The sequence below is a fragment of the Elaeis guineensis genome, chromosome 9 (genome assembly GCF_000442705.2).
Source record: "Elaeis guineensis isolate ETL-2024a chromosome 9, EG11, whole genome shotgun sequence".
Lineage (NCBI taxonomy): Eukaryota > Viridiplantae > Streptophyta > Magnoliopsida > Arecales > Arecaceae > Elaeis > Elaeis guineensis.
Window position 1 is genome coordinate 8309053 of NC_026001.2, and position 27876 is coordinate 8336928.

Here is a 27876-nt window from a genome sequence, read left to right on the forward strand (position 1 = left end):
ATACTGAATATTAATATAATTTTATTATTATTATATTTTAATATTTATATTAATATAATATTTTTTATTAAAATTTAAAAATAATAATATAAATATTATATGTAATATTATATTTATATCTATATTGATTAATTTATTATATTAAAATATTAATATTATATTAATATAATATTTATATTAATATAAATATGATATTATTATTTTTATAAAATTTATGGACAAAAAGATATTATCTTATATCAATTACGAATATAATAGATATTCTACACAATTTTTCTAGGAACATGAGTACTCAACCAAACATAAACTACTCTACAATAAATTGCTGTCCCACCGTCAACCAAACATACCAAAATTTTATTCTTAAAAAATTACTTCTTAAAAAAAAAATTCTTTGCACAAATCATGCGACTCTCAAGTACTAATAATTTAATAAATTAGCTTATCGGCAAGAGGCTAAGCCATATTTTGCATTACAACCTATCTACAGTACAAGTCACGTGAAGATTTTTGAGACCAAGACAGCCAACTCCATCAAACCTCAGACCAACCCAACCCAATGTGGAGATTGGGTTGGTCAAGATCAGGTTCCAGTTGAGCTTAACCAAGTTACCCCCATTTTCAATCATGTTGATATTCTGGATGATAATGTATGGAACAGAGACAGTTTTTGGTGTTTAAATAACATTTAAAAATGAATTAAATAAAAACCTCAACCTTACCAATAAAATCAAGGCATATTGATTGTATTTAGAGGAGTATATTTTTTGGTTGTATTATGCCTTTAAAATTGATTAAGTCCCCGTACACATTTTGGTCAACAACCGGGTTAACCGATGGCTTACTCAACTGCTGTTTGTAATTTCTAAGATACATACAGATATGTACAGTGCTGGAGACCACCTGTGCCTGCACCATCATAGTGCCTTCTGATCCAGTCTCTCATTCCAATTTAAGCACCTAATCAAGCTACGGAACCAGTCACCAGTCTGATCAGATTTATTCACAGTTGGGAGTGGGTGCTGACTCATATAAATGCGAACAGAATCTCCTCTAGAGAGCTGCTGCCTCCTCTTGCCATCAAAAGATACCCATGCGTTACTTCTTGTGTCCTCTGGAATCTGGTGCATTCACGAGGAAGTCAATGGAATGTTATCATCGATTAGTAGAGTTTGATGCGTGTGAAATGGGTATACTGTAGAGCAATACACAACCACTGAACTTAAGAAGCATCAATATGACAAGACAGCATGCATCTAATTTGAGACGTAAGCTTCAACAGAGTTCTGTGTCATATAATGAGATCAAGCAATAAATCCAGATAGGAACTCCACATAGCAGAGGTTAAATTTTTGCCAATATGAACGGACAAAGAAAAGCTGTCATCACTGCATTCTTTTATAACTTCCAATTGCACAAAGGGGAGACAGTTAATGTGGTAGAATTTTCAAAAATAAGAAAAAATTACGCCAGAAAATGCATGATCACCCTTTGTAATGACAAGGGATTTGGAAAAAGTGATGCAGATCTGTGCTCAGTGAATAGTGAAGATGGTATTCTTAAGCTGAGCCAGATAGATAGGAAGCCTTGCATCTTATCATTATAAGACGTGTCTTGAAGAAACTAACCAATACATCACCTTATCCTTTATTGGAACACGATCCTGTTAAACATCATTTTCAAATCCAGGTTGTTCATGAGACAGATGTCCTGGCCATGAAAATTGTCTAGGGCAAGCAGGAATTTTTGAGTTGGTGCATTCTTCTGTTTTTATGGATCTACAGCCATTTGCTTTTTAAGGAGCGTCACACTCACATATTGACAGGTGAAAGAAAGACCAAGTATTATGCTATCACATCTTTGGCTAGAAGGCTAATATTATCCCTTGTAGGTTTGTGCATCATAGAGAAAAACGTATCCACACTATGCTTGTAAGATGACCATATGTTGGATGGATGTGACTTGTGAGATCTTCTGACTTTTGGTTTTCATATACCCTGATTACGTGCATTAATTTAATTTCAGAATCAATGAATATTTAATTTCCCAATAAATCTTTGCTTCTTCCATTGATCGCATTAAATTTATTTCATTGACCTTTCAACATGGATTTCACAAGCATTTGGCATGGTTTTTTGCAATATATACTTCGAAATATTTCTTTTTTTTCTTGCATGCACTTGTAAGCTTCCAGAAATTTTTATTTTTTTTAATTATAAACCCTTAGTTGATCTTTTGTTTATGTCTGATAAGTAACATATAGCTGTAAAATCTAAAATCATCTTCTAAAGTTAGGCAAACATCTTGTCGATTTCCAAAACTACTGACTTCAGGAAGGGATGTATTTGTAATTTTGCAGGCTGAGATATGTCTTAACCCAGCCAAATTGTATTTTGCCCAACATACATAAATTGATGATAAGGGTATAGCTGCATGAAAGAGATTTTTATAGGGGTACTAGATAAAATTACATGTTTATAAAAGTATCCCTGCAAAAAGGCTCAGAGGATAAATATAAAAGAATCTTTTGGAATTATTAATGCACAATTTGGAGGAAAGAGATTTAAGCAATAGCATGGTAAATTTTTGAAGCTTATGAAGATATTCAAACTTCTAAACAGCAAACCAATTAGTTGTGTCCAACCAAAGTGGATGATTCTGAAATTTATACAGCCTGTTTCAAAAAGTTAGCATGAAACAACTCAGCTCTACATATGATAAGCCAAATAATTATATTCTATAAACACATTTATTTTTTTAAAGAAAATATGAATTTCATCACCAAATCAGAACCAAGATTAAATCTACCTAATTTGAAGTATGATTCAGTTGCATAGCATTAATATTGAATCTATTAATCAGAAGAGAAAGTTAACTGTAATTTAGCAGAAAAGATAGACCTATTCAATTTGAAGTTAGATAACTGAAGCTAATTTCAGCAGCCAATACAACAAGGAAGAATGATGAGACATGATCTAGTGACTAAAGATTGGAAGATTTTACCTTAAGCTCAAGCTTTGCAGAATCAGGAAGTATGACAGGCCTGAATGATAGAGAATGTGGGCAGATTGGAGTAAAGAGCATGCATGGAACATTTGGGTGCACCTGCAGGTTAAGTTATAACAATATTATTACAAAATATAATTTCTGATAGAACTTTCCAAGGTTATAATCTAACATAAAAAACAATAAAAACTAAAGTGGCAGGATAAAATACAACCAGCGAGTGTGCAATACAAATGGTAACATAAAGCATGATTTGCACCCGGACAGAACGGGCACAAGGAATAGTTATTCCGGCAAGACCGGCTCATGTGAGGCATAACTATTCTAGGGGAAATCTGTCATAAATTATTCCTGGCGTAAAGCTCTCATTTATGCCTACTTCCTTTTATTGACAAAAACACCCTCAGCCTTGAGTTCTTCCGGAAATTGTATCCAAAAAAAAAAATCACTTACTACTTCGAATCCACTTTTTCTTATTCATAAACCGACAACAGTCTACATGTTTCCAAATTAGGAATGTGAAATTGATTATAAAAAATAAAATCTAAAGAAAATATACTACCGACCATTGAGCCTCCCGCAGCTGTTGAGTAAGCCGTGCTGCCAGTAGGAGTGGCTACTATTACCCCATCGCCTTGCACCTAGCATTTTTTGATTCAGATGCAAGGTGCAGCATTAGTTAAGCAATAAGAGGAAGAAATTCAAAGTTAGTAGCATAGCATGCAAGATAGTCAAAATGCCAAAAATAACCCAGGCTGGAAAACTCTCAAATCTAGCTTTCACTATCTAGAAAACTCAGGCTTATCTTTTCTGAGAAGATGAAACTCAAATGTCCTTGAACAAGTGCAAAATTTACTTGTAAGCATGCATCTAAAAAAATCATGCATGCAAGATAAGGTATATGCCAGAGGAGAAACCACTAAATAACTACAAACAAGACCATTCTCAGAAACCTCAACAAACAAAAGATGAAAAGCAACGTGTTCAAATGGGAACAGATGAAGCAAGAGCGCGTACAAGTCAGAAAAATACAATGTATCAACCAAGACAATTTAGGGACTAGTTTGAACCAACAATGGCATGATATAAATCACAAAAAGCAACAGGCTACAGTTCCAGACTCTTTATCAGCTTAGGTTGTCACCCATATGCCAGCACAGTCATCTATGCTGCAGATACTGATCACCTAAACATATTAGCCTAAGCAGCCCCCTACCATAGGCTCAGCTAGCTGAGGTGTTTGGCCACATAAGCTAGCGCCCAATAGGTGGAGAAAAATCACTTTGGATCTATAACTAACATCAGCTAAGATACAGAAAAAAGAAAACATAGAAAATAGACAACAAATTGCACAGTAAAAATACAAAGTTTCAATGCTAAATGCAACTATTGGAATAGACTAAATGACAGAACATTTTTGTCTTACTTTAGTTATAAGGCGGTCATGTTCATAACATTCAATTTTGGAAAGATAAGGGTTGGAACCACGATCAACAACGACTTCGTTCAAAATATCAAATACTTTTCCAGGCATTGCTTTTCCATTGCGAAAAATTTCACATCGCAAGCGCATTCTAAGAGTTATATAGACTCCATCCAGTGAATTGTTTCCATGGATAACTGCCATTAAATCGTCTCTGTAATCTTTAAACTGTGACATAGTGGAAAGATATGAGATTGAAAAGAAGCAGAGCATCCTAGAAAGACAGACTCTTATGAGAACAGATAGGAACATACAGTATGTGAGGTAAGAAATCCAAGAGATCCAAGATTGAAAGAGACCACAGGAGGAACCGCTCCTCTGAATAAGTTTGATGCATGCAGAATCACGCCATCACCACCCAAACATGCCACAAAATCAACTCTCTCATGGAGGTCACTGCATTGTGAACACCTAATGGTGGTGAGCAATAGATCTTGATGTTTAAATGCTTGGATATGTGGTTGCATAAACTTCAATACCTGGTATCTTGACTATAGAAGGTCTGGACAAAGCCAAAACCTGGGATCCTTGCAAATACATCATGGACATCAGGTTCCACAAGAACATTCATTTTTTCCTGATAGTACAGGAAGGATGCAACCTGCAGATCCAGAAGCCACAGTTGAAATGGCTGAAGCACAAAAAGCATAAACAACTTGATAAAAGAGAATATCATTATTAATTCGCTCAAGATGTTATAGTTGAGAGATTAGCCATATTGTCAGTTTATTCTCGCATGTCCTTTCAATTATTAAATTTACAAGCTCATAGCGGTAGTTCACATTTATATAAGATAAATAAGAGTGTCAAGTTGTGTAAGTTTACAACTAAAGCTGCTAGAGGCAACAAAAAATAAGCCATCTAAATTAGTTGTTCTCTGATTTAATTGTTCATAAGGTTTCTGCCAAAGAAAAAAAAAAAAAAAGACGGAGAATTTTGGGTTCACATTATTCAATTTGTTCTAAAGAATTGCTAAGTTCAAGAAAAGCTTTCCAAGAAAAACTTGAAAAATCCGGATAACCATTTTTCTTTCAAAAAGATAAAGCAGATTACTTGACCTGGAATAGGCTGGATCCATCCTTTACACCATCAGCTAACAGATCACTGGCATGGTAAAAGCATCATTCCCATGCAAATAACAGCAGTTATTTTTATTCTTACTGTTTCTCTAAATAAAATACTATTTCTTTTCAAAAATTCGTCCATAAATTTTCCCTCTAAAAGAGATTATAAGATCCAAAAAAATAATATTTGTATCAAGTGAACAGGGATTGGAAAAATTAACACCGTTATTTTTCCATTATTGCCCATTATTTTCATTATAATGCCATCAGAACAGCCGTCCTAACAGTGATTATCTTAATAGTAAAAAATCGAACTAGTATATTTTGAGCCAATGACAGCAGTTATAATCATTACAACAGTCAGTACAATTTTGGTGGGAGTTTGTGTGAAACCTCAGTCACAGAATAATTTATTTTTAGTCAACTGATTAAAGTTTTTCCCTTCCTATAAGATTCTACTCATTGCCAAGCCTTTCCATTCAAAGATTTGTATATTTTGAGGGTTCCTTCTATGTGTGTGAACTGTGAATAATACAAAGCATCAATATTTGTCATTCAGCATCTCCATTACCAGCTGTTCATAGTGGTCATAGTTTTAACTTTTAAGGCACATAGGTAGCTAACAGGAACATATCTGACTTATTCTATGAGCATAAAATGAATAATATTGTCACTGTTACCTCCTTTGCTTCTTCCATAAGCTCTGGCCCTAACTTTTTCAATAGCAATACAGTCTTTGGTGGAGACTTCCACATGAGCATCTGTTGCTGGGTGGTTGGATGTGTGAAAGCCAATGAGGATTCAGTGACCTTTTCTCTGGTGCAAGAAAAGCCATCAGTACGAACTAAATACATCTCTGCTTTCCTTCTTGATTGAACTCTGACAACACCAGTTGTGGAAGCACACATATTACCCTCGACAAGATCCACATCACCATCTGAATCAATAGAACTTTTAGAATTCTTGCTCACATTTTCTCTTACAGCAGTAGATAAAACTTCCCTACTGAAGTTATTGCTAACATTAGTTCTTGAAATCTTGGGATCAACAGCAATGCTGTAACTTTTCCCACCAAGATACCCATTCCCATTCAGAATGTAAGAAGAAGAATTTTTGCTGCTGACAGATTTTCCAATAATATCACCAGTAACGTTATCCACATCAGTAGGTCTCCCATTTGAATTTCTGAATTTCATCCGCCCTGTTGACAGGGAATCTGTAAGGACTCCATTGCTCTGGACAGACGATTTGTGCATCTCTCCTGAGATAGCAAATACTACAAATCTTTTCTTCTGAGAATTAAGGTAAGTCTTAGGAGAAATTTCTCTACTTTTGAAAAACTGAGACATTTCTTTCTTGGAGAAAAAATTGCATGTAGGAAATTGTGCCTTGAATGGATCACAATCCACAGAGAAATTCAAGACATTTTTTGCCTCAACATCTTCAGTTTTCTCATGGTGAGCTACAGTATTATGTGCAGAGGCAAGCCTGGAAGCATCCTCTCCATTCTCGTTGTTATTTTGCACAGCCGCAATGCCCTTTTCTCTGTTTGTTCCATGAAAGCTACAAGTTGTATCTGAGTCAGACTGTGAATCAGTTTTATCTTCTACAAGAAAACCGCCGTTTAAATTTAATGGGACAAAACTCTGCATGCTTTGATACTCCTCACCCTTGCCATATTTCAATGATTTTCCATTAAGATCAAGTGATTGATTTGGAACAAGTTGCATTGAGGGTCGTGTAATGTACTGCCTCCATCTTGAAACCATGGCAGATGTTCTATTAACTCCTTCCTGACTATGGAGATAAATTGGCCTTCTGTTGGGATCCGAAACCAATGAAGCAAACAACTCAACCCATTGCATTGAAGGTGCAGTTCCAACTTCAACTGGCAAATTTACCACTTCTATCTTTCCGTATGAAACAGCTTGATCAATAGCTGACTGGTAATATTCATCTTTGACAGCCTCCTCCCTGAGATCTACAATAGTTTTATATCCTCTATCCAGTAACCAGGCCAGACCTTCATCGTTTACTTGACCTCCCCTCCAGAATGCTACTTCGGAGTCTTCCAGCATTGCATATTGTTTTGTAGAGGAAAAGTAGACTGGACTCCAATTTGCAAATATTGTTGGACATGGACAGCCATCCTCACGTGAAAATCCAGCATCATAGCAGACATTCTTCAACCTCTGCAATCGCCTCCAAATGATAATGCTGCGGTTGTCTGAGGGCGTCAAATAGTTTGCAAGTGCAACTTGCAGACTCTCACAGCACCTCTTCATCTCACCTCTAAAAATAGCTAGTGGAGGAAGCTTACCATCTAAAATATTTACATCAGCAGTCTGAAATGAATTCATGAAAGAAGACCTTCCAGAAAGGACATCTTCTCTGCCCTTGTTTAGGAGTGCTAACATGCAGCCAAGTATTGCAACCACCTTCTCTTCCAATAATGACATATCCTCAGAAGGGGTATCATAGGTAACAGTACATTCTCCAGTCTCTGGGTTGCAAAGAGTATCCATTATAGCAGTATGAAGTTGCTCTGCAGCCCTAAAGATCCTACAATACGCCTCAACTTCTGCAATATCACCAGGAACAGGACCAACCCATAACAGTTGAGACATATCCTTAGTCTGGAAGGTCTACAAAATAAAACATGACCATAAAACAGGTGTCAAAATAAGCACGATTTCATCATATTTCCATTTTATCCACTTAGTAATGCTCTGTTCGAACTTAGCACAATTTTGACTAAGGTTTTAACTTCTAGTGGGATGGCCAGGTGCCCCACCATCCCGTGTCGAGATGGCACCACCGGAAGTGTAAGACAGGGCACCATCTGGAGTGTTAAGATGGGACATGTCATGAAATAGACCTGGACAGGATGAGACATCAACCCTCCTGAGTGTCGATATGTGGCACATCACATTCCATAGAAAAATCAGGATAGTCCCATGCCATGGTATTTAAAACCTTAACTTTAACAATTTCAAGGGAGGGTGAGAGATTGTTTGAATGTTTGCAAAATTAAGAGAAGATAGTTGGAGATAGAGCTGCAGTGGATGCACCCAGCGAGAATGAGATTTCTAGTGAAGTATGTGATTGATAAGAATCAAAGACAAGGTCCTACCTAATATTTCAGAAGTATTTAAGACTCCTATCCAATTAGCTTGCTGCCTTTACATCGAAGACTGTTCACAGACTAAACTGTACGATATGGATTAAAAACCAAAATTTAACCCACCAGTTTCTTCTCAATTTTGGTGCTTTTATGATGGATAGGCAAGTGCAAGACAACTGTGTTAAAGAACCCAAGATGCAACATGTAAATTATACAATGAAATTCAAAGAAAGCTCGTTAAAGGATTCTTAAAGGGGACAAGTGCAGTTAACATGCCTTCTACCATTGTTATAAGCCATCTGAACAGCCAGTCTAATATCAGTAGTCAAGTGAACAATTCGAAGCACATATTAAAATTAATAAATGATCGCCTGTTCAGTCACCGCCCACGTCATTGATCCTAGATGGCACTCAGAGATTGGTGAGTACATGGCTGGTGAGTGGTGTCAGGAAGGATCCTAGATACTGTTCCACCAATCACCAACTGCCATGCTGGATCAGTGAAGTGAATGGTGACTGGACAGGTGGACTTGAGCGTTTTTCTTAAGAATCGTTGAACCAACACACCAAAAACTTAACAAATGAAAATATATCTGGGAATCGATCCTTCAGCGAAAACATGTTGATCAAGAAAAATCTCCAAGAAGCCGCCACCTTTTCTAATTTCACCTTCATCCCATTAGCACCAAAATGTGCTCAGAATGGATGGATCAAAAGCACAATCTACAGGCGTTGGTAATTACACTTGTAATCATAGTAGCACAATATATAGGCGTGGGTAATTGCACTTGTAATCACGGTAGTCCACAAGATGAGTTCTTTTCGATGAAAAATTCCATAAACCAAGAAACACTTCGGGTTCTGAAATCAGTTTGGGACAAATAAGATATAAAACTAAAAGAATAATCAAGATTAGATAAATGCTTTGCCTAACAATTCAAGAAAAGAAACGAGATACAAACTTCTCCTTGCACCTTGTATTCAAGAAAACAAAATTGGACAGAAACCCATTTCGAGATAGATAAGAGAACGAACGTGAGAATCTAAACCGATCCGAGAGGAGAAGAAATCGGAGAGCCCGGCTCCCGCAACAACAACAGACCTCCGCGCCTCCCCATCCACCGCTCCCCGCCCCGCTCTCCTCCACCGCCACCTTCCCTTCAACACAAGAAAACCCTCGACACCTCCGCCGCCGCGGCTGCCGCACCGGCTCCTTTCGCCGGGAAGAATCGCAAGCTTCAGGGGGCCGCGGCCCCCGCAGGCCGCCAGCATCGGATCCCAAATCCGATCCAAACCAATGAGAGATCAGTCCGAATCCAAGATCACTGCAATCACCGAGAAGAAGTACCAGAAGAAGAAGAAAATCTTTGGGACTGCGGAGAGGAAAGAAGAGGGGTGGAGTTTTCTTTGCGTTTTCTTCTTCGTGGATTGATTAATTGGGAGGGAAGTTCGGCGCCGGGACACCATCGTTTCCATCCACAAATATTTCGTTGAGATTGTGTTCTGGTTGCGGGTAGATGGCGACTCACGCCTATTAAGAGAGCTCTCCCAGCTTGGAATCGCTTGCGACTCGTGAGGATAATGCGCCGCGCTCTCTATCCTCCTAATTTTATCCGCCCAGGCTGGAGCAGCGCGTCCCAATCGAGAAATTATTCCCTGCACGGCGTCACAACCGCTCGTGTTTGCATTCAGATGCGCGCCCATAAAGCTTTGTAGGAACGAGCGGTTGTGGTTGATGGGATGCGAAATAATGTCTCGTCCCAGTCGCTGTTGGGTTCGTTGTTCGGGGGAAGAGAATAACCTGGTGCGTATGGATAGATGAACTAAGGCTGCGCCGGTAGCTGACAATTTATTAAAATTATTGATAATTTAATATGATAATTTAAATTATTATATTTGATATATTTTTTAGATGATAATGTAGATTATTTTGACAATTCAGATTGTCTCATGGAAGATAATCTGAATTATCTTGAAGAGAGATGACTATCCAAATTATTATTTTTCGATAATATTATAATAAAAATTTGGAATAAAATTATTCTTCAAAAAAATCATACAAAATCTATTGTTCAATCTTTTCTCTTCCTCGACTTCTCCATCTCTCTTTGTCTGCCCACAACTCCTCCATCTTTCTTCTCCACTGCTCTCTGTAGCTCTTCCACATCCATCCCCATCATCTCCATGACTCCACATGCATCCACCCCTCTTCAACCCCCACTGTCTGCGGTTCCTCACACCTCTCAGCCCATAATTTATCTACACCACCACTATATCCACATCACTCCTATTATTTTTCATCAAAAAAAAAAAGAATAAAATTATTAAAGATATTTTAAAATTTAATTTCATATTATCGATAATCTAATTATCATATCAAATATGTCAATCAAAATTTTTAATAATTTTATTATAATATTATCTATATATATGAAATATGGTAATCAATATTATTAATAATTTAATGATAATATTTTATTTTAAAAATAATTTATATCACTTTTCAAGATTATTTGATGATGTATCAAATATAATTTAAAAAAATATACGAATGATACGGCCAGCATGATCGTATACGAGAAATTATCATATATATTCTACAATATTCGGCAAAAAAATATGCACATCATCATTATTGAAAAAAAGATACTTTAATACAAGCTTAATTTAAAAGTTTTGGGGGTAAAAAAATTTATTTTAAGCATCAGTTGACAATTTTTTTTTAGTTGGAACGAAAAAATTTATGTTTTTGAATTGACATAATTATTTTTTATTGAATGGTATAAGACATTTGCGGTAGAACGATTCTGATGAATAATTTTTCGAACGGATGCATGTGAATGGCCTATGCGCAATCAATCACGTGCTACCATGTCAATGTGTGGTGTCGTTTGCACGCCCATAATTATGTAACACTTAAAAAATGATATATGGGCATTCCTTATCCATTGAAATGACAGCACTGCATGTTTATCTAGTTATTACAGGACTTCTAGTCTGATGTGACAAGTGGCTGGTTTATATCAAGCTGTGGTGACTCATTCACCTCCAAATGTAATGGTCCAGACGCAACCTATGAGAAGGTTGTTTCAAGTGTGTTAAAATCAAACCTGCAGGCTCATCTAGACTTTTTATAGAGGACAATTCCGATTGCCTTTGGGTTTACCTATTCCTGACTTCCTGAGTGAGGTGAGGATGATATTGAGATCTGACAGTATCACCACCCTTTGAGCATGAATATAGAAACCAGGTTTTTATTTTGCTTCGTGAGGCAAACCAATCGAGCAGACCATCTAGGGATGTAGGTTCATATTGTCATGACATTTGCACATATGATTAGAAACAATTTTTACTCTCGGTAAAGTAATGATGCATATTATGGTGGCACGTTCAATTTACAAGGCTAGATAAATTTTTACTTGTGACCAATTGACAAGGCTAAACGATGGAATAAGAATGATCGAGGAACTTAAGAAGTACAACCAGCAAGGCATCCTCATGATTCTTACCATTTGGACGAGTGATTTGCATATACAACCAGCATAAGCATAAGCATAATAACAAAGGCAGACTGGCATCAAAGACTTTAAATTCATAGTACATTTTCCACTTTGCCATCCTAACAAGTCAGATATAACTGCTTGGAAACAAGGACATCTCACTGCCTCACCCTCATGGGAAGAAACAATCTACAAGGTGCTCATAACATTTTTCATGTCTTGTATGCGTGTCCAGGATCTGGATCGGCAACAACTGCTTAACCAACACAAAAGATGAAAAACTAACATCAATGAACGATCTTGGTTACCAAGACGCATACAAAACGACCAGAGATACTATCATTCTTGCTCAACTTAAAGTCCATTTCTGCTCAAGCATAAACAGGAGGATGTATCTCTGAGCCCCATGAGTACAAGTCGAAGGCGGTATTGTTTTTGTCCATCAAGAGGCCAATTCTATAGACCTTGGGGAGATGGAAAGCTTGTCAACTTAAGATTTACATTGATCTGCATTACTTACTACCACAGGCACACTAAAATTCATTTCCTCTGTCTTGAGTAAGAGTCATGCTTTGAGATCTAACTCTATCAATTATCTTTTGCCGGCCCGACAAATCTTCTTCATACCCAACCACCTAAGCCACAAAGACAAATTTGTGAAAAATGGATTTCTTCATCTTACCGAATGAGCAGTAGCATTCAAAGATTGATTACAGACCTGAGACTCTGTCTGCGTCTCACTGAAAGCATCATAAGCACCAGTATTTCCATCATGAACAGTAGTGTTAGGAACAGTATCCTGTTTCTGGGGCCTAAGAAAACAATCTCACAGTTAGGCAACAAAAAGGTTGTCATGGATCAAAGGATTGAGCACCCACATAGGGCTTTTTCTTTTGTGTGCGCGCATGCTTGCATGTGAGAGTGAATGTAAATGCAACGTTAGATGGTCTTTTATGACCCTAACATGTTAGATTCTATGATTTGACACCTAAATCATTAGGTTAAAGATATTGAGAAGAAATGATCCAAGTATCTATGAACACAAATATGTTTCCTGCACCATGGAAAGATGAAACAACATTTTCAAGAAAAAATTCTGAAAAGAAAATCTCCATATGAAGCAGAGAAACAAGCATCTTAAAAAATCATGGAATAATGTTTAGGCTGCATTCATATTACACTAATTTTGCTCTACTTGAAGGAAATAATTTTTAGCAACCATTCATCGTTAGTTCCACGGCATTGAGGATAAGAATACACGCAGAAGTGTAGAAGAGAAGCAATGCGTGCCCTTTTAGCAAGAAAGCATTAAGAAGCAATTTATAGAAAGATTAATTAGATTATTTCTTTCATGTTACAGGATGCGGTTGCAGAGGTAACTTGAGTGGGAATATTGTGAACAGAAGGGTTGTAGAAACCAAAAGGTAATGCGAACAGGAATAAATGGCAGATAAGATGGTATCACAACTTCAATCAGTAATTCTTCGTTGATATTGGGAAATAAAAGAGAAACCCACAATAGTTTATTACAGAATTCTAGTTATATGCATTACAAAACACCATGAATCAGATTCCAAAAATAAAGCAATATGCAGCCGCACATCTACATGTCACACTGACAAACAATTTCAAAAATAAAGCACACTGACAATGAATCCTAATAGCTGCATCTTTTACTGGAAGAGATTTCTCATTCAGGAAAAAGACTAAAATATTGATATCATAATCACATCAATTTTTTTTCTTTGCGCACTGGGAAATTCTGGTATCTTACACCAAGAACTGTGTTCAAAACTTCTACTAAGTTCTTCTCTTGTGCAATTTTTATGGTTCTAAATAAAATCAGAGGGATTTTTTGCTCAAGTTGCAAAATAGAATAGTCACAACCTTCTGACACTTCATATGCTTTCAGCATACATCAGGGAAGTACAGTCTTTTACATCAAAAGATATGCCCAAAACCTTTAATAGTTCCTTCTTTTATGTAACTGGTTGTGACTATATTGAAAACTGGAGGCTATGCTGCACAGAAAGCCAGTTTGCATAGAGTTCACTAATGTGCATAAATATATCTCTCTCCTCTCTCTCTCTGTGTTTGTATGCACGGGCACACACACACAGTGTGTGTGTGTGTGTGTGCATGGGCACATACGTGTGTGCGTGCATGCGCAGGCGCACGTGTGTGTGCATGCATGCGCGGCGTGCAGTATGTGCACATGCATGTGTGTGCACAAAAGCACATGCATGCATGTCCAAGGGAATGCATATGCACATGTTTGTGCATGTGAGTGCACACATTTGCAGCCACATAAATGGGATTCTTAAGTCAAGATAACATATCCTTGCCTCCTACAGGTTAATCACTATATACTGCATCCAAGTGTTGTATTGTGCAAAATGTTTAACAGTTGCTGGTTTGAGCCATAAACTTGCAGTATTTTCGGGGAATCATATTTCTGCACTGCAAAAAGTTTTAAGCTTGCTGTATAACCAAAACAACACAATGAACACATGATATAATTTTGTCCAAAAGATGAATGTGTTGCAGCCTACCTGCTTAACCAATGCCGTGAAATCCCAAAGGTTGAGTGAGAATTTTCATTATCTTGACCAAGGATAGTATGATCATGTGAGTATATCTGGAGCTGGCTGTTAAAGAACTACATATGCATCTACCAGTATAATTAGTGATACACAAAGAAATGCATATCAAAATTAAGGATACACTTCGATCACACCCAGACCTTCCAGGTGACCTCATGTCTTGGATCTTGCATATAGAGAGGCAAAAACAAAAAAGCAAAAATAAAAATAAAGTCATAGAGCATGATTACGAACAACAAAAAGTATATTGGATCAGTACCTTAGCGATTGGGCTAGTAGGTCCTCTATGGCATCTGCCACGTCAGGAACAGCATGAGAACCAACCATTAGATTTTCTGGTACTTTGTGTTTCTTGGATGCATCAATACTACTAGTACATTCTGACAACCTGGACCTTTTGCCAAAAGTACTCAAATGTTCTGGTTCTTCACAGAGGCTGTCATTCATAATGCCTGTTCAATCCAAATAGTCTTATGGTAATGCAATCAAAGAAAAAGACTTGATCTTACTGACACAGAGACAATTACCAGAATTTGCTTCGAGTTATCCACTGCCCCTTGGGACTCGCTAAGCAACTGAGATGGAACAACTCCAGAAACCATACAAGCTGCCTGTGTTGGATATTGACTGATTGTGCATAGACCTGCTTCCCTGTCCTGAGAGGTAGCTGGTTTGGGTAGAAATGGATCTAAAGCAACTATCGTATCCTGAAAATCATTTGGAAAGACTGAATAGACCTGCTTGATAAGGTTTCAGTCTGAAGGCTGCATCACCAAAGAGTGCAGAATATACCTGTTTAATACATTCAGTGATCCAATCAGCGGTAACTGATTGAATCCCCCAATTACAGGCAGCTCATACTTTGGACCACTGGTAAACTTACATAACAAATGGGTTACTTTTTTGGTCAGCTTTTCTGTAAATTTAGCTCCTAAAGTAAAGCATAGATTTCTCAGTAATAGCCTGTCTTTCGCTTCATACTGCGAGATGCAGAATCGGAGGCTTTCAAACCCAGGCAGCGGAATGTGGCAGCGCAGTGGAGAGTAGATAATGTGGCCCCCAACATCTTGTAAGCAGCCTCCTGTTCAAAATGAGTACAGAAACCAGAAGCATTTGTAGATTGATAGTGTGCAAAAGAATGGGTATATGATTTCAAGAATAAAAGGAATTGTAAATCTAGCCAAATAATGTTATGTAAAATGTATATACAGTGAGTGAGTTTGTGATGCGCGTGCACGCATGAGAGAGAGAGAGAGGAGAGCGTTAGTCATCTCATATATGAAAAACATACATATCATAAGAATAATGGATATTTGTTGTATGTATGTAGGTAGCATGTGCAGCCACATCCACACATGAAGACATGCATATCACACAAGAGATGTCGCCAATATCATGATAAGCATACCACGAGAGAGAGAGAAAGAATAGTTGATATATGCAAGCACGTATTCCATTCTATACTTCATCAGCATACTCTATCAGTAACAATTTTCTATTGCATTTTCTACAGCATAAAACAATCCAAATAGCCATACCCAACAACAGGCATTCTTTGAAGAAAAGAGGGTAAGATGGGTGCCATATAACAAGTTGAAACTCATAAGACCCTACAAGATTAATTTGTGGAAGAACAACAGCAAAGAGGGTAATTTGGTAGAACTTGCTAATTGACATAATTGCTCCACACATGTAATGTCAGCATTCACAATGATTTAGGTGAGGATGAGTTAACATTGGTGACATCTTGCATTCTTGTTATGCAAGCAATCTATACTTTTCTAAAAGAGGATTTATTTTGTCCGGCTTTCAACAAATATATTTGGGTGTCCAAAATACAGTTTCTGGTGGTGAACAAAATCCTTGAATTCTAACAGTTGTGATTGGAGGCCAGTTAGCAAAAGTCACTTTTTGGCTTAGTAACAAGTGGCACCTACCAAGTGTATCAGACCTTGCTGAACCAGCAGGGTTGATGCAGGCCAATGATACCCTACATATCACAAGGTATCACAGCATAGAACAAATAGATGCCCAGTGCTTGCACCAACCCACACAGCATGGCATGTTCAACACGGATTGGCGCAGACGGTCATTTGCATCATTGCTAACCTCAAATGCTTCCATAATCTACTCAATCAGAATCAAAATTTGATGTTACTCTATGGTCATCAGCATTAATCCTGTGATCATGTCTCATGCTGTGGGAACAAGGTTATGTTATTAAGGAACTGGAGTTGCGATGTCCTATTGTCAAATTGTAGCCTTACGAATGGGAATGAGTAAACTCTTTAATCACGAACACTAGCATGTCTTCTGCAACGGACTCTTAGACTGGTTTAAGAAGCCAATGATAACAGTTTGAATGGGTTGAGCAAATAGAATGCACCAAGTTCAGGTAGCAATGAACTGAGGCATCAGATACATGGAATTCCACAATCTGATATCTGTAGTTACCAAACTTCTGTGATCCAAATCCACCATTCAAGAAACAAAATAAACAAGTTTCAGACATCATATTCACTAAGCACACGTTGGCTAACTCAGAAAACCTCGGGATCAATCTTGATAACATTTCAGCATTTCATAAACATCACCAAAACAAATTCAGACCTTCCAATATGAGCAGCAAATAGGTAAATTTCAACATATTGCATCCAGAGGAAATAAAAAGTGAAGTTAAATGATAGGAATCCCAGCCAAATCAACATTTCACATACCTCTAAACAGCAGCGTATCCAGTGAGTGGAAACAACAGTAGACTCAGAACATCTGGAGGAATCTGCAATACACCATGGCGCTCAATGATGAAATGCACCTTCATCCTATGTTGATTATCAACTATTACACCTCCTCCTTGCTTGATCCACTCAATAATCTGAGCCCTCTGATCAAAACAATGGAAAACAACTGAATTTAGAAGATGAAATTAAAGAAGAGTATCCACTTCAATATCAAGATGTTGAAGGCAGAAGAAAATGACGCAAGCTGGAGCATTATAATGTGTAGTTGTTCAATTCAACTGTTCACATAGACAAGCATATGAAGCCATGGCATATAGAACTTCATGACATAATAAATACTCTACAGGACAAGTGTAAATTTCACGCCAACTTATCCCACTGATCCAGCTGTCAATTTCTGTCATAAAGAATAGGCAGAATATGGAGTTCTAATTTTCTCTATAATAAGCTACTAATAAGTAGTCAGAAGTGCCATTATAATGAAGATGCTGTCAGGAAGGAAAAGAAAATACTGACTAACCCGATCTTGTGGAAACAAGGTTGAAAAACAGAATGTTCTTCCCCTGAAAATATTTGAAGCTTTGACATTTTGAACGTCCATAGTTCCAGAACTAGATCTGCACCTATCCTTATTCACACTGTTTGATGCATGGAAATGATTTGATTGTCCAGATTTAGTAGCTAATTCCACTAGCTGCTACCACCTAAACCATTTTCGGTCATGTCTTTTCCTTTTTTTCTTCCTAATAACAATTCTGCTTCAAAATTCTTATCCTCTGAGACATGAACCACCGGCACATGAGGAACGCTAACAAAGCTTTTCACCTTCTTGATACCACAAGCATCTGTAGATGGCTCCACACGAATGCATGTAGAATCTATGAATTCAGGAACACCAAATCAAGGGGGAAATCAAGCTGACATTTGAGATCAGTAAGAGTAGCAAACAGATCAAAAAGATCTACATATTTTAAAATGACTGAAGCAGCATAGATACAGCATTGTTGATATTTTTTTGTCAATAAAACATGAAAAACAGATGTAGAACTTAAAACAACAGCAGGAAAAAATAATACCTTTTGGAAAAAGAAGCTCAGTTGCAATATGCCTGGGGGATACAGGAAGTTCTTTCTTTGCCCGATCACATTCTTCCAGCCAGGCCGACTTTACCATATTGATGACACCCCAAGCTGCTAAGCGCCGTACCTCTTTCTTTTCACTACAAAAAGATCAAACAGTCTATGAGTTCGATTGTAGGTGCACTAGCTCCTAGATCTGCAAATTAAATATGGAACCTAAATGATAGAAAAATTGTTCATTTTCCAAAAAATCTAATGGCCCACATAGAGAAACTTACACCTCTGATGGTGCACCTATTATAATGTGTGTCACTTTTCACTCAATAACATATGTCGAGATCCCCCGCCTTTACGTGTCATAGCGACTAGTTTAGACAGTTCCCTTTCCTCAAAACCCACTAGAAAAATTCTGCAATCTGACAAATAAAGGTCATTATCTTCTGTTTCAGAGTCCTCAGCAATATGAGCTTCAAATTTTGCTTCATCCTTCGTCTCTAAGGCAGTAGAATCAGTGCCCTCATTGTTGACCTTAGTAGCATCCGAGAATGACGATGATATGTTTTGGGACAACGTAGCTTCTAGGTCCTCAATCATTGTTGGTGGTATAGGTTGTGAAGTTGCAGTACTGTGATCTTGGTATTTTTGTTCCTTCTGGGAGCCTTTCACCTCATTATGTGAAACAGAGTTTCCATGAACAGGATATAGCCCCTCATCTAGACAGCTACATAATAGGCAAAAAATAGCCAGAAATATATCATATTAGGTCTATTGATGACTATCAAGCAAAAATAATAAAATGCTATGGTTTTACAGTCAAGTGAAATCACAACTTGGTCTTCTGCAGATATTACCTTTTCTAGCAATAGATTGATCAACCCATCTTCGAGTAACAATATGAATATGACCCCATCTTCTGGCAACCATGTATTTGTCACCCACAGGAGCGTACAAATTGTCAAGGATATAACTTATAAAGGTAACATAAAATTACCACAGCAGACAAACCAAACATGATAGCAGCAGTGACAAAGTGCTGATCTTGTAAAAATATTAACAAGTAGAAACATATCCCAGTGACAACAATTATAAGTGCAACTGTTTTAAGGTATCCTACATATCAATGACAGAAAGATATTTCAGCACAACTGAGAGCTATGATGTTGCGTCCACGAAGTGCATTTCACACATAGACACGAATAGGTAAAAAACAACCTACAAACGTTGCATGAACCCAAAGAACCCTATTTTCTCAACAGAAGCTACATTACCAAGGGAATTTTCAAGTGGCTTGTGTCCCATGTAGGCAGATTTCACCTACACAAAATTGCAGATTTAGCACTGCTCATCTAGATAAAGAGTGCATGTTACAATATACTATAGTAATATGCATCCTGTTAAGAATGGTCCACCACAGGCACAATAAACAATCCATTGGCAAATACTTAGGGAGCCAGATCTTGCAAGTTGCAGTAAGATTTAGATGTTTTGACTTCATAAAGTCATAATTACCGAAAAACAACGAACCTCACTTGAAAAATAGCAGAATTTCGAGTGATCAAAAACATTATTGGTATGGAGATTACCAAATATTAAAGGATATATCTGAAACCAAATGACTGCATTTCTTGGTAAGATCAGCTGAATAATGGCCACCATTCTGTACAATCAGCTTTTCCATATCCTTCCTCTCATCTGAGCAAATGAATATATCACTTTAACATGGAAGGTTTAATACTAAAATAGCAAGCAAGTATAAATTATAAACAGTCATTACTCACTACCTAATTCAGCAGTTGGTAGAGAGGGAATGGGGTTGCACCCATCTATGAACTAATATAGGTCCTATCAAAACATCTTACAGTATTATTCATTTCATTATTAAATTATCTTTTCATTAAATCACTATCATTAATGTAGGTTATGTGTGACAACTAGAAGATTATATTTAAAATTTAAAAGAAGCTGTCGTTAGTCATTTTAATAAGTATATAATACAAATCAGTCACCTACCTGCAGGAATTCTAGTGACACAAATATTCAGGCCAGTAAAAGGGAGAATCCTGTAAGGCTCTTGAGGCACAATACGATGTTCAGTCCAGCATTGAGTCAACCAGCTCATGTTGACAATAGGTTTCTTAAGAACATTGAAAGCCCACTGCACCATACAAAAGGACAATCAGAATTCTGCTTGGGATATAATGAATACTAAGCACTACCCATACATTCAATAAAATTAGAAAAAGAAGAAAAAAGGCCAACAGAGTACCAGTCTGTCAAAACACAATTAAAATGTCAGTAACTGGCAGCAGGTAAACCTAAAACTCTAAGACAATGTTAGCAATTTTAAAATACATTAGAAAGAGAATTCTAATAAGCCATGAAATTTGATCAGTACAAGCTTCCAGCAATTGACACATATAAGAATTGAAAGAACCAGCACAAGTTCTGTAGCATATACTGGTCAAATCATTAAGGCTGTTGGTACACTAGTCTAATGCTCCAGAGTCCAGATAACCATGACCTGGAATAGTTCATATGGCACATGATTTACATGGTTAGTGAAGGAAAAAAATGCATGTGAACATTTATTTTCTTGCTTGCACCTAATATTTTCTCATGGAACTTTCCATTCTCCCTAATGCTTCCATCATAGATTGAGATCCATCAATAAAACATCCACGTAGACACTTCAACTAATCAGTTTCTTCAAAAGGGTAGGAAGTGGTGATCACAATAAAAAAGACAAGTTGTGTTATACTATCGAAAGTTGTGTTATACTGTATAACAACAAATAATGCTGCCCTTGAATTCAAATAAGGACATGGAAGGACAGTTACTAGATTAAAGCACTTTCTTATCTGATTAGGTTAAAGCAGTTTATCCTGTTCAGTGAAATGCAAAATAGGAAGGCTCAGCCACAGATGTAGAAAACATATCCAGAAGAGATGCAATTTGAAAGACCACTGAACCATTGTGCAGACTGCAGATGGTATCACCCCTAGCACTTGCGCAAGGGGCAGGGGTTCAATTCTTGTTGGTATCTGCCCTTGACAGGCAGGTGGGTATAGGATAGAAATTAGCCCCTCCTAATCTTCAAAAATAAATAAACAAAGTTATAACATGGAAGAAGCTTCATGTTTTAATAGGTGAAAATCAGGTTTATCATATTTGATCCATCTTCCAAGGTCCCCAAATTCAACAATCCTAAAAAATCCTCGATGTATGAGCACACAACTTAGGCAGGTGGTGCTGCAAGAAATCTAGCACTAAGTGGCAAAAGCTCTTAGCTTTATCTCTGTCTTCCTAAATAATGCAATCCCAAAAGCTGCAACAGCCACACACACACATGCGCACGTGCACACATAAGGAGGAAGGATAACATAAAGCAAGGAAAGTTCCAACAACACTAGAATTACATGACATGCCAAAGAATAATGCAAAATTGAACAAGCAGCTCAAAACAAGCAATTTGCCTAATTTAATTCTCTACTCTGTGTGACAGAGGAAACACAAGTCATCCACCCCACCAAACAAAATTAAACCTTTTTGATGATTAAGAAGTCTTCCCTACCTAAAGACAAACAGACAATGTTAAAAAAAATTCTTGGCCAATTCTAATTACACACAGGGCCTAAGGACTATATTACATCTCCCAACCAATTAAAGCCAACAAGGCTCAGGTAATTCATTCCACCTGAGAAACAAGATGTCATGGAATTATGTTCATAATCCAAAAAAATAAGAGTAAGGTTTGTTTGTAATGATCCTTCTTATGAGAAATCTTAGACAGTAATGCCTTCTGCCATCTGAGTACCCAGTCTAATATTTGAAAGCAATTGCACAATATGTGATTTTCACCAAATGTGACACAACACTGATCAACTAAAGCTGTCTAGTTCAATATGTTAACATTCATATACACAATATAGATAAGTAAATAGCAATAAAAACTATGAGTGATTTTCATAAACCTGAAACAATCTCCTGAAATATAATTCTGTAACTGTTCGAGCATACTTTGTACTTAGCAGCCAAAACATTCTTTACAATGACAAAGTTAATATCGAGAGATGCTTTGGAATGCAATGCTCCTCCCATAGCTGTCACTAGCTGTTCAATCTTAACCTGTGAGAAAAGTTGATCACATATAAAAATCATTATAGGGCACATGTAGAAGAAGCTTGATTTTGTCATCAAAAAATAGCATGAGGATTAATTCATCTAAAAAATAAAAAAAGGGGCTCATCCTTTCAGTAAACCACTATACAGTCAGTTTCTATAAACATACCAATAAAGAACTTCTTCAGTGAATATATAATGTTATTGCTTAGTCATGTTAACATAATTCCAAAACTTGCATATATAATTTGTGCCCGATCTCTTTCCGATGGAATATCAGTGCTTAGCAAGTATAATCCATTTGAGTCAGCACCAAGTGCGTCAATCTTTATGACGAGCAATGTAAAGTTTCCGAATCCTTGTTATACTTGCCAAAAAGAAAAGAAAATGTCTGAGAATTAATTCACTATGCCACATCCCATATGAAAGAACAATTGGAACTATACCAGACCCAGTAAAAATCTGTAATAACTTTTACTGGCATGCAAATGTATAGAGTACAGATAATATGTATATCAGCTACAAGATATGCAGATCTCACCCCACATCTCTCTCCCTCCCACCCGAGAAACCCAAAAAGGAGTGAAAAAACGTGCAATGAGAAATTAGAAGCTCCATCTGTTCCATGCAGTACCTACTCAATAAGGGCTGTAACGAGTAAAGCACCTCATTTAACTTTCATCTCTTGCATGAGCACATGTCAGAAAAGGCAGTACAAAAAGGAACAATTTCACAACAAATTAGCATGCACCACAACAAGGTTCTCTGATAATCTAAAACAAAAGTGCAGAGCTTCAAATTACTATCTTTCAACTATTGCATTGCAATTGAAGAATTAGCTCTGATTCTGCATCTTATGAATCACATGGAAACTGAGCTGCAAATGACCAGTGCTGTTCATAAACAGCTTGCGATCCACTCAATAATAGCCTTACTTGGCTCAGATCAAGTAGGAAACAACCAAGCTCAAACAAATTTTAAAGCTAGGTCCAAACGAGCCAAGCCTGAATGCTAAAGCCTACAAAAATACATACAAGCTAGCTCAGCTCAGCAAGAAGCTTATTCAAGCACGGGTCAGGTCTTTATGAGCGAAGCTTGAACAACTTCTGTTAAGGTCAGCTCAGGCTTGAATAGCCTTTTTATATAGTGATCCAAGCCTGAGCAGCCTGCTAGTCAGCTGGGCTCAGCTCATTTACATCCCTGCAGATAGCATCATGCATCCCTGCAAATGAACATGTTAGAAGGTCTTACCAAAGCCTATGCATTTGATGTTCAGTTCACGGACGATCCTAGAATTATAAAGAAAGGAATTAAATCATCATAACATAATGAATCTATTGATGAACAGTCATTCAAGATTCTCAAATAGATTGCCAGATAATAAGAAATGTTCCGGGTGGCTCACCAAAAGTTTTTTCTAATTCCTGTTTTGTGAAATCATTCAAGCTAACAATATGAAATAAAGTGGAATTCCTTCAATAGTTCCCACGGTTAAAAAGCATTAAAAACAGGACAAGCAGGAACATTTCATCTAGGATATCACCTTTCTTCCTTCTCAAATCCAGATGCAAGCACTTTCACTCCATCCATTGCAAGGCAACAGGTGTAGCCTTGTTTAGGCAAAATCCGACATTCTTTGGCACAAGAGAGAATACATTGTGGCCCTGTCAAACATTATAAATGATGGAAAGGTAAATTTTGAAAATGGAGAAAGAAATTCTATGTGCAAATCAAAATTAAACAGTAATCAGCATTAGTAGCCAACAGTGGTAGTCAACCTAAACTGTTGCTTTTTTGCATAAATTTCCAAAAGTTATGATTTTCAAATTATCAAAATTTCAACAGCTAAGAGCCTTGCTTCATGCAGATTTAGTTGACTTCAAATGTACAATTGTTGAACAAAAGCTCAGGATTAGTAATCATGTCAGTTTTCTAAAAATAAAGTATTAGCATTAACAGTTCGTTACATTACTGATTACAGAGATCAAACATATCACCATAGCTTCATCCATTTACATCTTCATGTGGCAATGCATGACATGGAGTTTTGTAACCGTCCATTTAAAAACCACAATGCAGTGATTGTGCCACTATATCAGCCCCTATGTGGGTTACAGGAGAGCTATGGAGATAAACTCTACCTCATGATCTGATTTGGCTCTTATGTTCCAAAATTATGCCTGAGTGATGAATGCAATTCTCCATTCATCCAGCTTCTATCTTCATAGGACTCTTTGCACATCTGTAGAACCTTCAAAGACTATCTGTTGTTGCCTTATTTGATATCTTACCCCTTTCTTACCTTGGACAGAAACTGATTTTATCATGTTCAGGAATTAGTTTCATCATGCCTAGAGCCAATTTTGGATTGTTTTTGATATTTAATGGCCATACTTGTAAGGACATGGATGTAGTCCTTCATGATGAAGAAGGATTCATAAAGCAAATAGAAAGGTAAGACAAGTCATGATGGTCGTCATTATGATTTTTTTATTCCAATCTGATGACTCAGTGGTATCTTTCTGTCAAGAATTTGTTGAATCTCACCACAGCATTTAAACCTAAGCAATTAAAAATTTTACATAACCTGAATTTCATCTGCTTATATAGGATGTTAGATCAAAATAAACTAAACTCATCATTCATGGCGGACTGATCTAAGGTAGAAAACTATTTACATTGATTTAAGCTATTCTCTCAACCTCAGAATACAAGAAACCAGTTTCAAAAGCTAAAGCACGGTGAAGATGTCCTAATGTCCATAAACCTTCTGATTTTCTCAAGGAATTTAAAGTCCTTGCCCATCATTCTAACTGTTCTTGCAATAAAATATGAATAATATTTCAATTTTCATACACAATGCATCTTCGAGCACTAACAACTGCAAGAATAATTATTAACACTGTCAGAATGTAAGAAAATTTAATTCACCATAAAAATTCAGCACCGTGATGCAACAAAATATTGTTTATCAATGATATATTAGATGGTAAAACCACAGAGCTCAGATTCAAGAAATACCCCAAAGACGGTCTAGAATAAATACATGAGTAACAAATGTGAAGAAGAAGAAGAAGAAGCGAAGAGATTACCCAGAAGATTACAACCCTTGACTCTCAGATCCTCGAACTTCTCCTGCAACGAGAAGAGTAAGGGGGATTAAAAACCATGGATTTTTAGGTCAGAAAAAGGAAAGGGGATAGGAGGAGAAGATGGTTTTGGCTCACATGGTCGGGGGAGGAGATGACATGGTAGTCGTTGGGGCTGGAGCGGGAGGGATCGCAGCAGAGAAAGACCTGGGCGCCGTTGAGGCGGAGGGCGTCGTGAAGGGCGTCGAACACCTCGGGAGCGACCAAGCTCCGGGAGAGGAACACGTTCGCCCCACTGAACGTGCCCTTCCTCATCGCGGACGATGCCATCGCATTCCTCTCCCTCCTCCTCCTCCTCTCTTCTCTCCTCTTCGCTGCCTTCTTCCCTTGTTTGTTTCTGTGATGGGTTTTTCCCGCTTTATTGGATTTCCAGAGTGGAGGAGGCGGGAAGAGGAGGAGGGGGGTTGTTCGAGGTTCTTCTCCCTTTTGTTTGGCTCCTATCGCGACGGCCGAACTCGGAGGGAGTACCGGTTTGGTGCTTTCGAGCTTGGACCGAAGGTTTAAAGTACGGCCGTTTATAACATTATAACGACTGTCATGACGATTGCGGGTCTCCCCGTTTCGTCGTCCGTCATCATTGATAACGTCGTGGGAAAAAACAGCGATTATCATTTAAAAAATGCTTTATCGAGTGTCATAATGTTGGGTTTTTTTCTACGATGCTTGAGGAGATAAAATTATTTTTTATAAAAATCAAAATTTTAACCATTCAATTCAATATGGAGGTCAAAATTAATCTGCTAATAATTAGTTATGCACCGGATTAGTGTGATAATTTTCTCAAAATTTATGATTATTTTCATAGAAGAGCGTTATTTTGTTGAAATAGAAAAATCTTTTTCTAACATTTTCTCTTCTTCAATTCAATCTCCGAGTCTTTATCATAAAACTCAGAGGAGGAGGAATGCTAGGTTGCAAATGAAGGAGCATAATATCGAGGAGAATGAGAGATGGGTTGAAGGCAGAAAAAAGAGGAGGGGAAGGAGGCAGATTGAAGATAGAAAAAATAAAGAAAAGAAGAAAGGTATGAGGACTGGTTGAAAATGGAAGAAGAGAGAAGAAAAGATAGAGAAAAAATGGGTTAAAGATAGAGAAGTAGCAAGTTGAAGATGGAGGAGGAAAAGGGTGGTCAAGTCGAATGAGACTGAGTAGAAGAAGAAATTTTTAGAAAAAATTTTAAAAAATGATAATTATCAAGTTTTTAATATGTTAGAAAAAAATTATTATAACTACTCTTACTAATAGATTGTTAGGATTTTTTTTTTAATAAAAAAGCACCATAACGCATCTTTATAATGTTTTGTTACAAAACAAGTAATGGTTATTATTATTTAACCTTCATATGGTTCCTTTAATAAATAATAATTTTAAAAATCAAGTTCTTCTTTTTAACATTTTTTGCAAAAGATGTATCATTTGAAGATTTTTTCTATGAAGTAAGATGATTTAGACAGTAATAATAGCTTTTGTAAAATTATGATGTTGTTATTGTAACCATCCAAATAATTATTATAATAATTTAAAATATTTCTATTGATGGTTCGTGAAGTACCGCTATTATTGAAATTTTGCTCTATTTATTAATAGGCAACGGGCTTGATTTTCTTTCAAAAATGAATTATTTATTGATTATGTGAGTTATATTTGATTACGTGCTCATAAATATATAACTTGTATATATCTATTAAGGTCAAAATCAAATATATTTAGAACTTTTTAAACCATATTATTTTTCATAAAAAAATGATTTACTAAAATCAAATTTCAAACCATCATTCTGCATATGATGTTTTTGTACATATTGACTAATTTATTCAAACAGGTGCTAAGTTGATGATTTTGCCCATGAAATAGTAAAATTATCTATGAAATTAGCAAATTGAGCAATAACATTACACTAGCAATGAGAGATTAGGTCGGTATTCTGTATCTCATTTTTTTTGAAGGTGATAATTCTAGGACATATACGGCATCATAAAAAATATATAGCTTATGGATTCTAATTTTA

The 27876-nt window shown here is 36.8% G+C and overlaps 2 protein-coding genes across 3 annotated transcripts; both read right to left on the reverse strand.

Annotated features, from left to right (window-relative positions):
• Nucleotides 1-744: 744 nt before the first annotated feature.
• LOC105051795 (probable NAD kinase 2, chloroplastic) lies at nt 745-10183 on the reverse strand. 2 transcript variants are annotated; one of them, XM_010932396.4, is made up of 8 exons: nt 9713-10183; nt 6234-8198; nt 4969-5090; nt 4744-4885; nt 4433-4657; nt 3573-3647; nt 3004-3105; nt 745-1121 (listed from the first exon to the last, which is right to left on the reverse strand). In XM_010932396.4, the coding sequence occupies exons 1-8, from the start codon at nt 9947-9949 to the stop codon at nt 918-920; spliced, it is 3072 nt and encodes a 1023-aa protein (XP_010930698.2). In that variant the 5' UTR covers nt 9950-10183; the 3' UTR covers nt 745-917. The 2 variants fall into 2 exon arrangements, with proteins under 2 accessions (XP_010930698.2, XP_073099965.1); XM_073243864.1 differs by lacking the exon at nt 4433-4657.
• A 2268-nt stretch (nt 10184-12451) lies between these two features.
• Nucleotides 12452-26275, reverse strand: LOC105051794 (uncharacterized). Its single transcript, XM_073243523.1, is given in 22 exon segments — nt 12452-12812; nt 12896-12989; nt 14730-14815; nt 14902-14953; nt 15046-15238; nt 15313-15487; nt 15573-15634; nt 15637-15858; nt 17494-17544; nt 17547-17664; nt 18042-18214; nt 18217-18399; nt 18598-18740; nt 18879-18912; nt 18915-19323; nt 19453-19545; nt 20201-20292; nt 20611-20755; nt 22618-22727; nt 24264-24383; nt 25812-25854; nt 25947-26275. Coding segments are annotated over 22 exon segments (2892 nt in total). The 5' UTR covers nt 26139-26275; the 3' UTR covers nt 12452-12710.
• Nucleotides 26276-27876: the final 1601 nt, after the last annotated feature.